Genomic DNA, 14384 nt, shown 5'->3' with positions numbered 1-14384 from the left:
TGCAGAGTGAGCTGAGCGGGTAGCACTGGCCCTGAGGATGTGGTTAATTAGTGTTAATGACTATTCTTTTTAAATCTTTCAGTATAAGACTCCAGACAGATAATTTGTAGATTTGTTGTCTGATCTCCTTTTGGCTATTGCACTGTGCCATGATCTCTTACCTTTAATGATAAATAAACTGTATTTGGAAAATGGGTGATTTACTGTAAAGTGATAAAATGTGAACACAAGGGTTATGGATTGCAATCTCTTTACTCCCATTTTATGGTGAGATGTTATAATCTAGCACATACAGATGTGACCTCATTCATCTATCCAGCGTGCGCTACAGTCGCACCACACAAAGCGGCAGCGGTGGCTCGGTAGCGCTGAGTATCTTTTAGTGCGTCTTTTACCTTCAATGCATCTAATTTGCACAGTGATGCGAATAGATAGCACAAGCAGCTTCTGCTGATTAAAATGATATGCAGCATGCCTATGTTCTGTGTGTGACTACGGGTGTATCTGCATGCTAAACACTACGTTAGTGTTACAGCCGCTGACACTGTAACGTAGCATTTTGCATGTGGATACACCCGCACTCGCTCAGAGAACATAGGCATTCTGCATATAATTTTAATCAGCAGAAGCGGCTTGTGCTATCTATTCGTGAATAAGACGCATTTGAAGGTAAAAAGATGCTCAGTGCTACCGAGCCACGCCATGGCATGGCGTGTCTAGAAGGGCTGTTTAACGCGCCAGGAGGCTAGATGTATGTGGACCCATCTGTACACTCCCTAGAAACAAAGAAGTTTAGGCATACATCATCTGAACCGTTCTCTTCAGTGGTCTGACCTCTGTCAGATTGTATCGTTATATCTACAACTGCACAAGTGTGCATGGCAATTATTGCCTCGGTTATTCTGACATACTGCCATGTGCACAGATACATGTATTTTTACCTTTCAATCTGACCATAGCAAGGTAAGAATGGAGTTAGATGTGTTCTCATTTTTTGATTTTTTCATTATTTAATTATTTATCTCTAAAAACATTGATAATTCTTAGAATTGCTCATTAATCTGCTGCATAGACCAGGAAAGATGGTGGATGGCAAAAGAAACATTAACCACAAATTTACATAATCCCACAGCACCTACAGCCTGCGTATGCTATTCAGAAGTGTTTAGGAATTGATGTTTCGTACTATTTGCAGTGATTTTAATTATCCACACATCACATACACTTCTGTGTTAGTAATGTAATACTGTATTATGCCTTCTCTAGATGTTTGGGAACTGGACCTTTGGAACCCTGGTGTTTACTGTTATGGTTTTAACAGTTACCTTGAAGGTAGGTTCCTTCTTCTTCTTGAAATTTCTGGCATATACTGTTCTGCATGGAATTTAGTAGCATCTACACGCAGTGGTAGGAAATATAATATATCCCAGACATGATTTTTAATTAGTAACATATTAACATATTTACTACAGGTCAGGATTACATCAGAGCACTTTCTAGAATTGCTCATGGAACCTCAGAATGACTGCTTATGCCCCACGGGTTAAGATTAAATTTTTTTTATTCAGTATATGAAGTTAGCCTGATAATATGTAGACTTGAACTGCATTAAAGGGGGAGTAGTCTGGTCTCCTTTTGCCTACTGCACTTCTGTAAAGATTGGTCGTGGCAGTCCCAAAGTAGCGTACTGACTTTGGGACTGATGAAGTTGTGGGTTAAGCCAAAATGAGACGCGTCAGTACATTACATTAGGAATACCACTGGAGTGCTCTGTACAACATCCTCAGAGTACACACACCCTATCGTGTTTTGATGATAAAATCGTACTGAATGAGTGTAAAATAGTGGTGATAAGCTGTAACTTTTGTAACCATTTCCATGTTATGGAACATTAAAAATATGGAAATTGTAATCTCTCAATATATACATAGGATGCAGTACAGATTAAAATTAATATACTAAATAAATACGCACTCTGAGCGCTGAGTTTGTATGATATACAGTCAGGTGCATAAATATTGGGACATTGACAGAATTTTCATATTTTGGCCTCTATTCACCACCACGATGGCTTTGAAATGAAACAAACAAGATGTGCTTTAACTGCAGACTTTCAGATGTAATTTGAGGGTAATTACATCCAAATCAGGTGAACGGTGTAGGAATTACAACGGTTTCTATATGTGCCTCCCACTTTTTAAGGGACCAAAAGTAATGGGACTATCAACTCAAAAGCTATTTCATGGACAGGTGTGGGCTATTCCCTCGTTATTTCATTATCAATTAAGCAGGTAAAAGGTCTGGAGTTGATTCTAGGTGTGACATTTGCATTTGGAATCAGTTGCTGTCGACTCTCAATATGAGATCCAAAGAGCTGTCACTATCAGTGAAGCAAGCCATCATTAGGCTGAAAAATCAAAACAAACCCATCAGAGAGAGAGCAAAAACATTAGGTGTGGCCAAATCAACTGTTTGGAACATTCTTAAAAAGAAAGAACGCATCGGAGAGCTCAGCAACACCAAAGATCCGGAAGACCACGGAAAACAACTGTGGTGGATGACAGAAGAATTATTTCCCTGGTGAAGAAAAACCCCTTCACAACAGTTGGCCAAATCAAGAACACTCTCCAGGAGGTAGGTGTATATGTGTCAAAGTCAACAATCAAGAGAAGACTTCACAAGAGTGAATATAGAGGGTTCACCACAAGATGTAAACCATTGGTGAGCCTCAAAAACAGGAAGACCAGATTAGAGTTTGCCAAACAACATCTAAAAAAGCCATTACAGTTCTGGAACAACATCCTATAGACAGATGAGACAAAGATCAACTTGTACCAGAGTGATGGGAAGAGAAGAGTATGGAGAAGGAAAGGAACTGATCATGATCCAAAACATACCACCTCATCAGTGAAGCATGGTGGTGGTAGTGTCATGGCGTGGGCATGTATGGCTGCCAATGGAACTGGTTCCCTTGTATATATTGATGATGTGACTGCTGACAAAAGCAGCAGAATGAATTCTGAAGTGTTTCGGGCAATATTATATGCTCATATTCAGTCAAATGCTTCAGAACTCATTGGACGGCGCTTCACAGTGCAGATGGACAATGACCCGAAGCATACTGCAAAAGCAACCAAAGAGTTTTTTAAGGCTAAAAAGTGGAATGTTATGCAATGGCCAAGTCAATCCCCTGATCTGAATCCGATTGAGCATGCATTTCACTTGATGAAGACAAAACTGAAGGGAAAATGCCCCAAGAAAAAGCAGGAACTGAAGACATTTGTAGTAGAGGCCTGGCAGAGCATCACCAGGGATGAAACCCAGCATCTGGTGATGTCTATGCATTCCAGACTTCAGGCTGCAATTGCCTGCAAAGGATTTGCAACAAAGTATTAAAGAGTGAAAGTTAGATTTAGGATTGTTTAGTTTGTCCCATTACTTTTGGCCCCTTAAAAAGTGGGAGGCACATATAGAAACCGTTGTAATTCCTACACTGTTCACCTGATTTGGATGTAATTACCCCCAAATTAAATCTGAAAGTCTGCAGTTAAAGCACATCTTGTTTGTTTCATTTCAAAGCCATTGTGGTGGTGAATAGAGGCCAAAATATGAAAATTCTGTCAATGTCCCAATATTTATGCACCTGACTGTGTGTGTGTGTATGTATATATTTATATATATAAAATATATTATTAATTACAATTAGTCTGCTACTTAACTCTGGGGAACCTATGTTAATATATTTTATCTATTTGACCCATTAATTTATACTGTATTTCTACATTAATATTGTTTAGAATAATCGCATTTGTTACGCAAACAGTAAAGAAATGTTATTTGTTTTCAGATGGCTCTTGAAACGCAGTTCTGGACATGGATACATCACTTTGTTACCTGGGGTTCCATTGCATTTTATTTTATATTTTCACTGTTTTATGGTGGAATCATCTGGTAAGAACCTTTTATATAACTTAATATGATTTTCACCATACAGTCTGTCTTTTTATTGCAGTATTGAATTTAGTTAGGATGTTGGTGGTAGTCTGTATTGCAGTGCCATTTGGAAGTGCAGCTATAGAGAGAGTATACATTTACTGTGTAACCTGCTGCTTTTCATTATAGAGAGTGGACATTACCAAACTTGAATGCTTGCACCCTGAGCACCAAATTCTACCTCTCAAAAAGTAACATGTCAACAGGTGTCTCTATGCCCATGGAATTTCAGATAGGGTGTACCGTGCACTTACAGCAAAGTGTTTAAATGTATGGAGGTTTGGGCTAATGCAGCCTCAGACACTTGTGGCCCTTGCCTGCCCACTGGTTATGTATTTTACTTCCTTCCAAAAATACATAAAGATAGAAACGAACCATCTGGAAGGCCTATTGTTTCAGGAATTGGTTCACTCACCACTAAACTTTCAGAGTATATAAACATTACATTACAAAAACTGGCTACAAAACAAGCCAATCATTTGAAGGACACAACTTAAGCTGGGTACACACTAAACGAATGTGTACCCAGCGATGCAACCCACGACCCCTGCACCAATGGGCAGACATATCGGGTGATCCATACACACAGGGCGAACCGGTCGCCCGACTGCCCAATATGTCCGCCCCTGCTGCATGGGATTATCCGCTGTATCGCCTGATCTTCCTGCATGTACAAAAGTTTAGGTGGTGCGGCTGACAAACCCATGGGAGCGCGCACTACACGATATAGTGCTTACACACTGCACGATATTGACTATTTGTCGCTCTGTTGCGTTGGAATCGGCCAAATCGTTAACAATATCATTTAGTGTGTACCCAGCTTACATGACTACATACTAGCCACTTTCAATGTAAAGTCACTTTACACTTTATCGAATATGACAAGGGATTTGCAGAAACCATACTCAAGATTCAATCAGACAACATCGACCCTAAAATAAATTTTCATCATCAAAGGTATATTTTTTCATACTCAGCCACAACTATTTTTGGTATGGTGACTCCACCACTATAGACAGGTTTGTGGTACAGCCATGGGTACTAGATTTGCCCTTAGCTATGCGAATCTGTTTATTGGTAAGCGGGAGTCAGACCACATTTGGAACAATAACTCATATGCAGTACATATCTTCATATGGAAACGTTATGTATCAATGATATTATAATGATTTGGAGATGAAATGAGTGTTTGAGGAGCACTACAGGAGAGGTCTAGGCTTTGCACATAGAAATGGCCATATGTGGTCTACCTTCTCCCTCATTTAAGAGTTGTGCTGTCCTTGTTTTGGTATGCAGTATTGGTGGAGTTTTCACTCAGGTGTAAATATGCTCATGTTTTGATGCGTTAAATGAATTGTTACCTAGCCTTAATTATGTTGATAAAATGTTAATAAGACTTTTCTCCCCATACAGGCCGTTTTTACACACACAGGACATGTACTTTGTATTTGTACAGCTGCTTTCCAGTGGATCTGCATGGTTTGCTGTTATCATCATCATCACAGCTTGTCTTTTTCTTGATGTCATGAAGAAAGTAATATACAGACACCTTTATCCTACAAGTACAGAGAAGGCACAGGTATCCAGAACTGTACATGGCCATCAGACTGTTTCTGCAGAGAGGTTATACTAGTGGGGTTTGCATACATGGAAACAAATCATTTTCTAATTAGAATACTAGTTACAAAATCCAATATTGTAATGTCTGCAATATTCAATATTACCTGTTCTGCCCACTTGAACAATAAATAATAGACAGCCAGGTCTAGTAACATACAAACAGGTGTGGTGATTGTTTGATGTACATCAGGCATAAACACACAGTTCAAAGACTTTTTGGTGACAAGAGAATTGCACTTGATATAGTAAGTATTCCTTAAGAGAAGGCAATTGTTCTCGGTTGCCTTTGTAAGTGCCTGCCTTCACTATTAATCCAGGATGGACTATACTTTTTAAAATATTTTTTTATGGTTCATTGTGTTTAGTAATTGCACTATACATATAAGCATATGATATTGCAATAAAAGCTTCTTTTTACAATTGGTTGTGCCTCATATAGTCTACTTTGCCAGTTATACACTAGTTCTTCAATATATTACACCTGTTTCTGTATATTCAAATTCATATGAATTTTGTATAACTTGAACTTTAAATCCATTTCTAAAAAATATTGCACTAATTCAAAAGCTGTTACATATAGTTTTTCAGCCCTGCATAATAAGTGTCAGGTAACTTGTAATTAAACAAAATAAACTTTTCAAGTGTGTACACACAACTTTCACTTTGGCTGTTTTTATTTCCCTTCTTACAGTTCACCAGTTTTTTGTATGTAGAGGCAGTAGTAAAAAGTAGCATCTTTTTTAAAGCTGACCAGGAGTTCTGAACTTGTGGAAAAAGATTGCAGAAGTCATTACACGAAGTGCCCCGTGGTGTTGGGTAGGGTGCTTGTCCTGCTGTTTGAGGTGGTCAGAAGTTGACTACAATGTGTGGGGCAACAAATATACAAAGCTGCAATAATACTGCATTGCACCATTTAATTATAGATTTAAATAATATTTTCATCTGTTTGTTTTGCTGTATATGACAATGTGAGATTGCTAATATCCTTATGTATTTATTGCTACCTGCACTGTCATGTCTCCCTTGTATGAAATGACTAATTGTTATTGATGTGTTGTCTGTTGCATACCTTTTCTGTCCACTTGTAGATGTATCCCAACAGAGTTACTTTAAGTGATGAATTCATCGCCCTGCAGCCTCTTTCACGGGCAAGGAATCAGCTGAGCAAAATTAGGTAGAGTAGGAGGGGAGGCTCCTCATCCACTTTTTGTTGCATGCTGAGGCTCTTCTAACCAGCACATACAGTGTCAGAGCAAGGCATGAGTACGATGATGTACTGCCAGCTGTTCATTTTGCAATTTATTTTATTTATTTTGCCTGGCCAAAGAGCCCTGCAACAAAAGTGCATGTTGTGTGTTAAAATCCCTAGCATGACCCTCTGATAACTGATCTCCAGTGCTTTTGTGTGTGTTTCCTCAGCATGGTTTGAGTGCTTACTGATTAAAGGGAAACGCACAACTAAACAGGCTGTATTAGGGGCATGCAAGATAATTGCAGGCTGCAGGACCGTGTGTTATATACTGTGTTTTTTTTTTTTTTATGTTTTATAACTCTTCTTTGCAGCAGTTGCTTATGCTGTCTAGTTTGGTTTACCTATGTATATTATCTGTTCTTCTGTGAATGTATTATTTGTACTATCCGTTCTTGTGATGAAGACTCAGACCTGAAAAATACATGTGTGAATTGACTCATTACATAAAGAAGAGCTTTGCATGCACATCAAATTTCACATGGAGGAATTTTAAAATTCGTGATTCGAGTTGTATATGCAATTCTGTAATTGTAATTAGACACTTTAAAAAAATTTATATAATTTTTTTTTTTTTTATAATATTGGCATAGAGAGAGTTGACAATATAATGGAAGCGCAAGATAATGGATATTAACTAATAATGCTAATTATTCTTAGATGAGAACTTTTCACCCCACAATTTTCATGGCCAGAGGTAGGAATTAACATGAAAGTTTGTAATCGCACCAGACAGAACATGGCATGATCCAGCCATGAATTATTCATAGTTGCCAACGCTCCTATAGCCCCACTATAATGTATACTTTTCTTTATTATGTATGTACAGATGTGTCCTCATACACTATTGCAGCGTGTCGCGCCAAGTAGCCCTTCTCGGTGCTTCTTGGCTTGCAATAAGTGTATTTTATGTGTCTTTTCTCCCAGAAATGCGTCTAATGCTGGGTACCCACCTTTAGTCGCAATCAGATGCGACAAACAGCTACACAAGACTGCGATGATTTGCTATGTAACACTTGTATATCTATGTGTGACTGAGTCTGAATCTGTATGTGAAGTACTGCGGTAAACTGGCTGCAGTTTTTTTCACTCCCAAGTTCCTTTGTGCTTCGTATACAGACTCAGACACACACAGATATAGTCTCATATAAAAAAATTACACTTGCTGCAAGTCAGTAGGGACCTGGTGGCTCACTCGCGCCTCGTGGTGATTTGATGCTAGTTGTATGAGGAGAGGACACATCTGTAAGATGCATTTCTGCTTATCCTTCTGTTTAGTATGATGTTTTATATGTTAATGGATTCTAAAGATAAGTATTTATCATTAGAAAAATTATAATGTTACTGTTCAATAAACATGTTGTGATGAGGGAATGTAGTTCAGAGGGCTCTGATTCAAATACTAATTAATTCAAATTTTTGACCACTATGAAAGATTTAGCTTTTGTCAGTATACGTTGTGTTGCCACACTAGGTGGCGGTGTTTTTTTTTTTTTTTTTTTTGGTTTGTTTGTTTATTTGTACATACATATATGAAAGAGCGGTTAGAAGTGCAGTCACAATAAAGAGATAGGCGCATAGGTGCATTGCATGAGGGAAGTATTAAACAGACCATAACTTACTCCAGACTTGAAAAATCCAAAAGGTATTTATTATAAACTTGTTTGTAAGTCCTCTAGGAAGTGAAAGATGCAGTAACAAAAAACTATTTATTGTAGCGTGTCTCACTTCTGTATTATTTCTTCTTCGGGGTCCATAGGGATCCACAGGGATACCATGGGGATATTATGGTTGGAAGACCAGGCATCAAACAGTTAAAGCTTTGGCTCCCAGAATGCCCCGGGTGCTCCTCCATATATACCCCGCCCCTAGCCATAGGACTTCAGTTTGTTGTTTGGTGTGGCAGGATTCAGATGCACTGTTGTAAATGGGGACTACTCAGGCAGTCCTAAGCTTTTTATTGTTTTATTTTAAGTTTTTTTGAGTTGGCAGTACCAAATGTCTGTATTAAGACGCATGTACTGCGACTCAATCTACCTCCGCCAGGCCGCAACATCAGTGATTGTGCTGGTGATTTCGGCGGGTCGTGGCTGAGTTTAGCTAGCAGCGAGGCTGCAACCTGGACTGCATCGGATGCTCTGAGATGTCAGGTAAGGCGATTCCTCGTTTACGGGGAATCGCGCGCAGCTGTCCTTACTTCTGGTGTCAGAGACGCACCAGAAGCCGCTGCTGTAAGGACCAGGGATTGTCTGCATCCTTACTACATCAGCTGGGGTCCTATCGTCTAACGCTGGCGATCGGCAGCAGACACAATCTGCTGCCATCAGGCCAGTGTATCCGGCTGGTTAATGCAAGTTAGGGGAGGTAGGCGCTCCCTGGCAGCTCCTCCCCAGACCCATACCTACGAGGGTTTTGCAAGTCTGGGTTGCTCTGCTTACCCTCCACGTGTATGAGACGCTCACGGTCCACGCAGTGCACCCGGTAGCTGTTGGTCTCAGGAGGGTCTGGATCAGTCTCCCTTTATACCTCTCCCTTGGTTAAGGTATACGGTGCTCTATGTCCTACCATTCCTTTGCGTTGCTGTAGTGGATTTAGAGCCAATTGTAATTCTATTACATATGCATTGTATGTGACGGTTTGCTAGCTGCTGACTGATATTGTTTTTTTTATTTCAATCTGTCATTTATAACTATCACTGTTATTTCTTTCTGAAGTACTTCACAGTCATTGAGTTTTTGTGAACGCTGTCACAAAACTTTGCCTTTACTTTGAGTATGTCAAAAGATAAAGGGAAACAGGAGGGGGAGCCACCTGTGCTGGTTTCATGTAAGGCTTGTGTGTCCTCACAGGATATAAAGAAGGGTTTGTGTGTTGACTGTTATAAAGTGCAGGGTTACCTGTTGTTGGATAAGAGCCATCTTGTAGTCACATTGCATTGTTACCTTTTATACGTATATATGCTAAGCGATAAGGGAAACAGAAGTTCAGGCAGGTTTAATTTATCACTACTATTGCTCAATTTGACCCTCAACTACTAGGATGGTAGGGGTTAAATTGTACTTCACATTTACTTGTGAAGACTGGGCTACCATCCCCATCTCTCCTAATTAGTTGGAGTCGCTCAGCTGCAATTGATCATGTAAATGTCTGCTGAGGGGAGATTTGGTCTCTCAGAGTATACCTTTCTCCTAGGACGAAGGTATTTAGCACAGGAATCCTACCAACTTTTGTGTTTGTATAAGTTGATTCGGTGCCGACTTGTAAGTATATTTGTATGCATTGCACTTCTATCCTATTGATGTGATATATATATGCATGGAGATCCTACCAAACTTATGTGATTAAGGTAGTTTATTTTAATTGCCTTTTGCAAATATATTATATGCCTTTTATGTGACTTATGCTAACTAAGCTGAAAAAAACAAAAAGTTTTCTTATGTTTTTCCTAACCCAGACTTACCTTTTGTATGGGGGTTAAAGAGTACTTCACATTTATTTTTATCTGTGAAAAGGGTTATATTGCATTGTTAACCCTGTACTAATTGTAGGTTACTTGCAATTATTTGCTATGTCTCAGGACAAGGGTAAACATGAGACTGTTGTCCCTGTGCTGGTTTCATGTAAATCCTGTGCAGTTGGCCTCTCAGGATTTCATACAGGGTGGACTGTGGTTGGATTGTTATACACCACAACAGTCCACCTTGCCAGCACCTGTTCAGGGGTCACCTTGAATGTCCTCCTGGTCTCAGGTTGAGACGCAGTTAGTGGACTATGTATCAGCTCCCACAGTGATTACAGCCTGCTATGTTTCCTCTTCCCATACATCCTTTCTGGATGGAGGGTTATGTCCACTCAGTTCAGAATCTGGTTTTTAGCATCTACCTATCTGCAGATGTTACAAGCAAATAAGGCATCAGCTGTCTAAGCATATAGATGGACTGCACCATTCTTTCAGTCCACCCTGTGGGAAGAATGGAACACTCCAGGTAGACTGTTCCGCATTCGAAAAGATGTTTCCTTTTACACTCTCCCACAGGAGAGTGCATTAGGTAGGAAATCCCCCTCCCTACTGGGGATTCTTACGTTACACCTTCTTAAAGGGTTACTCCCCAGAAGGTTGTTTGCATAACTCCTGGTTCCTATGGATAACAAGGATGGTGTTAGTACTCAGATTTGTTCTTGATTCAGAAGCTAAATGGGTATTGCTCTATTCTGAATCTGAAATCTCTCAACAGGTTCATCCATGTGCCAAAGTTCCGTATGAAGACCCTATGGTCAATTATGCTGGCAATGGAAACCGGGTTATGCAGACATGGAAGATGTGACACAGGTTCTGATTTGGGCAGAACGTCATCTTCTGGCCATCTCAGCAATATTCATACCAGGAGTGCTAAATTGGGATTCAGACTTCCTAAGTGGCCAAGTGGCCATGCCATAGAGTGGTCTCTCCATCAGGGAGTGTTTCAGCTCCTGGTGAACAAATGGGATCTAACAGAGAGAGATCTCATGGTGTCACCCCACAAACGCAAGGTCCCCAGGTATGGAGCCAGGTCCAGAGACCCAATAACAGCCTTTGTGTACACACTGGCAGTAAGATGGGACAAGTTTGTGTATCTCTTACCTCCAATTTCCCTGCTCCCAAGTGTTCTCATGAAATTCAAGTAGGAAGGCGGAACAGTAATACTGGTGGCTCCGGCTTGGCCCAGACGTCATTGGTTCACCGACATACAAAATCTGTCGGTAGACAGTCTGTATCCTTTCCTCTGTGGCAGGATCTGCTAATGTAGGATCCCAGTTGACATCCGAGCTTGCCCCGTCTGACTTTGATGGCGTGGCTCTTGAATCTTCCATCTTAAAAGCGAAGGGGTTTTCCAGTTCTGTAATTCAAATGATACTTAGAGCACGGAAGCCTGCTTCTGCCAGCATCTATTAAAGAATTTGTCATTCTTTTGGTCAATGGTGTTCTCGTAAGGAATATGATCCTAGGGTATTCAGGATTTTTAGTAAACTGGCTATTCTGCAGGCAGGGTTAGACAATGGTCTGTGCCTGGCTACTCTGAGAGTGCAGGTTTCTGCACCAGCAGTCTGGTTCCAGAAGATGATTGCTTCATTACCAGATGTTAGAATTTTTTTCCAAGGAGTTTTGCGAGTTCAGCCTCCTTTATGTTCCACCGGTAGCACCGTGGGATTTCTCTTTGGTTCAAAAGAGTTTGCAAGCTTCCCCATTTGAACCTTTAGACTCTGTAGATTTGAAGTGGTTGACAGCAAAGACACTTTTTCTTCTTACTATCTCTTCTCGCAGAATCTCGGATTTGGTAGCGCTCTCTTGTCGCTTCCCATTTTTTGAGTTTTCACCATGATAAAGCTATTCTTCGTACAAGGCAGGGTTACCTTCCTAGGGTAGTGTCCCATTTTTCATGTAAATTAAGAAGTTGTTGTTTCAGCTTTTCAGGCTCCAGACCTTTCTGTAGGTGAAGCCTCCATGGATGTAGTTCGTGCTCCCTGTATTTAGGTGGAGCGTACAAACTGTTAGAAAATCAGATTCTCTCTTTGTATTATATGGTTTTCACAAATGAGGATGGCCAGCTAATAAGCAGACTCTGGCGAGATGGCTACACATGACTATCTCTTAGGTGTGTACACAGGCTGATCTTCCTGTTCCAAGGCTGCCACGTGGTTTTCTGTCCACACTTTTCTGCCTTTGATACTTTTGCCTCCCAGGATGCTTCCTTTGGGCAACAAGTTCTCCTTTCTGCTCAGGAGTGTTCCCCACCCTAGGGGAACTGCTTTAGGACAATCCCCATGGTATCCCTGTGGATCCCTATGGACCCTGAAGAAGAAAGAGTTATGGTAGACTTACCTAGATAACTCCTTTTCTTCGAGGTCCATAGGGCACCCACCCTGACTCGCCTGGCTTCATTGGGTGATTTTCTTTTGTCACAGATTCCCTCATTTTCTGTAAGAGTGTTTCTGGTGTACGACTGTTCTTCCTTCTCCTCTTTCCTTCTCCTGTCTTTAGGCTTGTTAACTAAATTGAAGTCCTATGGCTAGTGGTGGGGTATATATGGAGGAGGACCCGGGGCATTCTGGGAGCCAAAGCTTTCACTTTTTGGTGCCTGGTCTTCCAACCATAATATCCCCATGGTATCCCTGTGGACCCTATGGACCTCAAAGAAAAGGAGTTATTTAGGTAAGTCTACTATAACTCTCTAGTTTGATAAACTATGGCATTTTACAGTATAGGAGTGTTCCAGCTCCACTGAACATTTTTCTAGATATCTACCAAGTGAAATACACAGTAATACTAAATATTGATACGTGATGCTGCTACAGAGAAATCAATCTCTGATTTTCCAATTCGAGTTGTTTTGGTAAATATTAGCGTTATTCCTAATATTTGCCACCCCACTGTAGGCTTAAATGAGAGTATATGTGAGGATACGTGCCCCTTCTGGTTGCTAGCCCTGACCTGATACCTAATTGTGGATAAATTACTCACTCCCAGTTCTTAAACCTATATATATATATATATATATATATATATATATATATACTGTACATACATTCATTCATTCGTTCATTCATTCTTGGACAAACAGCGTTACTCATGGTTCATACAGGAATTCAAACAGTGTATTTGCCAAAAGTTTCAGTTCATCTAGACTTTTAGCAAGAATGTAATTAATACAGTCTGCATGGACTTAAATGGTGAAAACAGACACTGTTTGTCATTTGAAGTCTTACATGATAGTAGTAGTAGTAGGTATTGATATTTGTATATCCAGGAGGGCACCAGGGCAGATATATATATATATATATATATATATATCTATCTATGTAAAACAAAAAGTGGAGAAAGGGCGCCTCCTAGTGCATTAAATTAGTAAATGATGTAACCATCACCAAAGGTAATCACCCTCTGTGCAGATGGGGGTGTACCTTATATAGTGGAATTCACCACTTATTCAACAGCAAGAACAATCTCAGTAACTCCTTATTTGTCCAACTTCTGGAAACCATCAGGCTTTTCCCTCCATACAGACCATAGTGAATCAACATATAGAGAAAAATGGAAAGACCATAATGTAATACTATACACACAAATTTATTCACCAAAAAATAAGCATATCAAATGCCCATACATGAAATATAAAATGTTAAAGCTTATCTGCATAAAAGTCACTGGTAGAGGATCGAACCACACACCACCTCAACGCGTTTCGTCCGTCACAACGATTTTGGACTTCATCAGGAGGATAATGGAAAGTACTGTACATGGTCCATATATACCCCAATCTATTAGTCTCAATTATGGGCGTGAGTCCTGCCTAAAACGGGCTCCGTTGCATGCATTCCACTAACCCGGAAGTAGTGAGCGCTTGCGTTCCACTGTGCGGAAGCGGAAATTCCGCCATCTCACAGGACGCCTTCTATCTCAGGGTGCACTGCCCTAATTGTTCCCCATGAGTGAGGCAAGGACAGCACTCTGGATATGCTGTATCGGTCACAGTGCCGTCAGCTC

At 40.3% G+C, this 14384-nt stretch overlaps 1 protein-coding gene across 4 annotated transcripts in view; it reads left to right on the top strand.

Annotated features, from left to right (window-relative positions):
* ATP11B (ATPase phospholipid transporting 11B (putative)) overlaps positions 1–14384 on the top strand; it is a 156068-nt gene that overhangs the window by 119947 nt on the left and 21737 nt on the right. For 2 of the 4 annotated variants that reach the window (XM_088456372.1, XM_088456373.1), the window contains exons 26-29: positions 1267–1332; positions 3848–3951; positions 5407–5572; positions 6702–6787. In XM_088456372.1, coding sequence (XP_088312498.1) covers positions 1267–1332; positions 3848–3951; positions 5407–5572; positions 6702–6787 — 422 coding nt within the window. The remainder of the gene's footprint in view (positions 1–1266; positions 1333–3847; positions 3952–5406; positions 5573–6701; positions 6788–14384) is intronic. The other 2 variants (XM_088456371.1, XM_088456369.1) reach the window with 1 other exon arrangement.

The sequence above is a fragment of the Taudactylus pleione genome, unplaced genomic scaffold (assembly GCF_031769625.1).
Source record: "Taudactylus pleione unplaced genomic scaffold, aTauple2 ptg000702l, whole genome shotgun sequence".
NCBI classification, from domain to species: domain Eukaryota; kingdom Metazoa; phylum Chordata; class Amphibia; order Anura; family Myobatrachidae; genus Taudactylus; species Taudactylus pleione.
The sequence above is the reverse complement of the archived record's forward strand: the minus strand, read 5'-3'. Positions and strand labels throughout refer to the sequence as shown.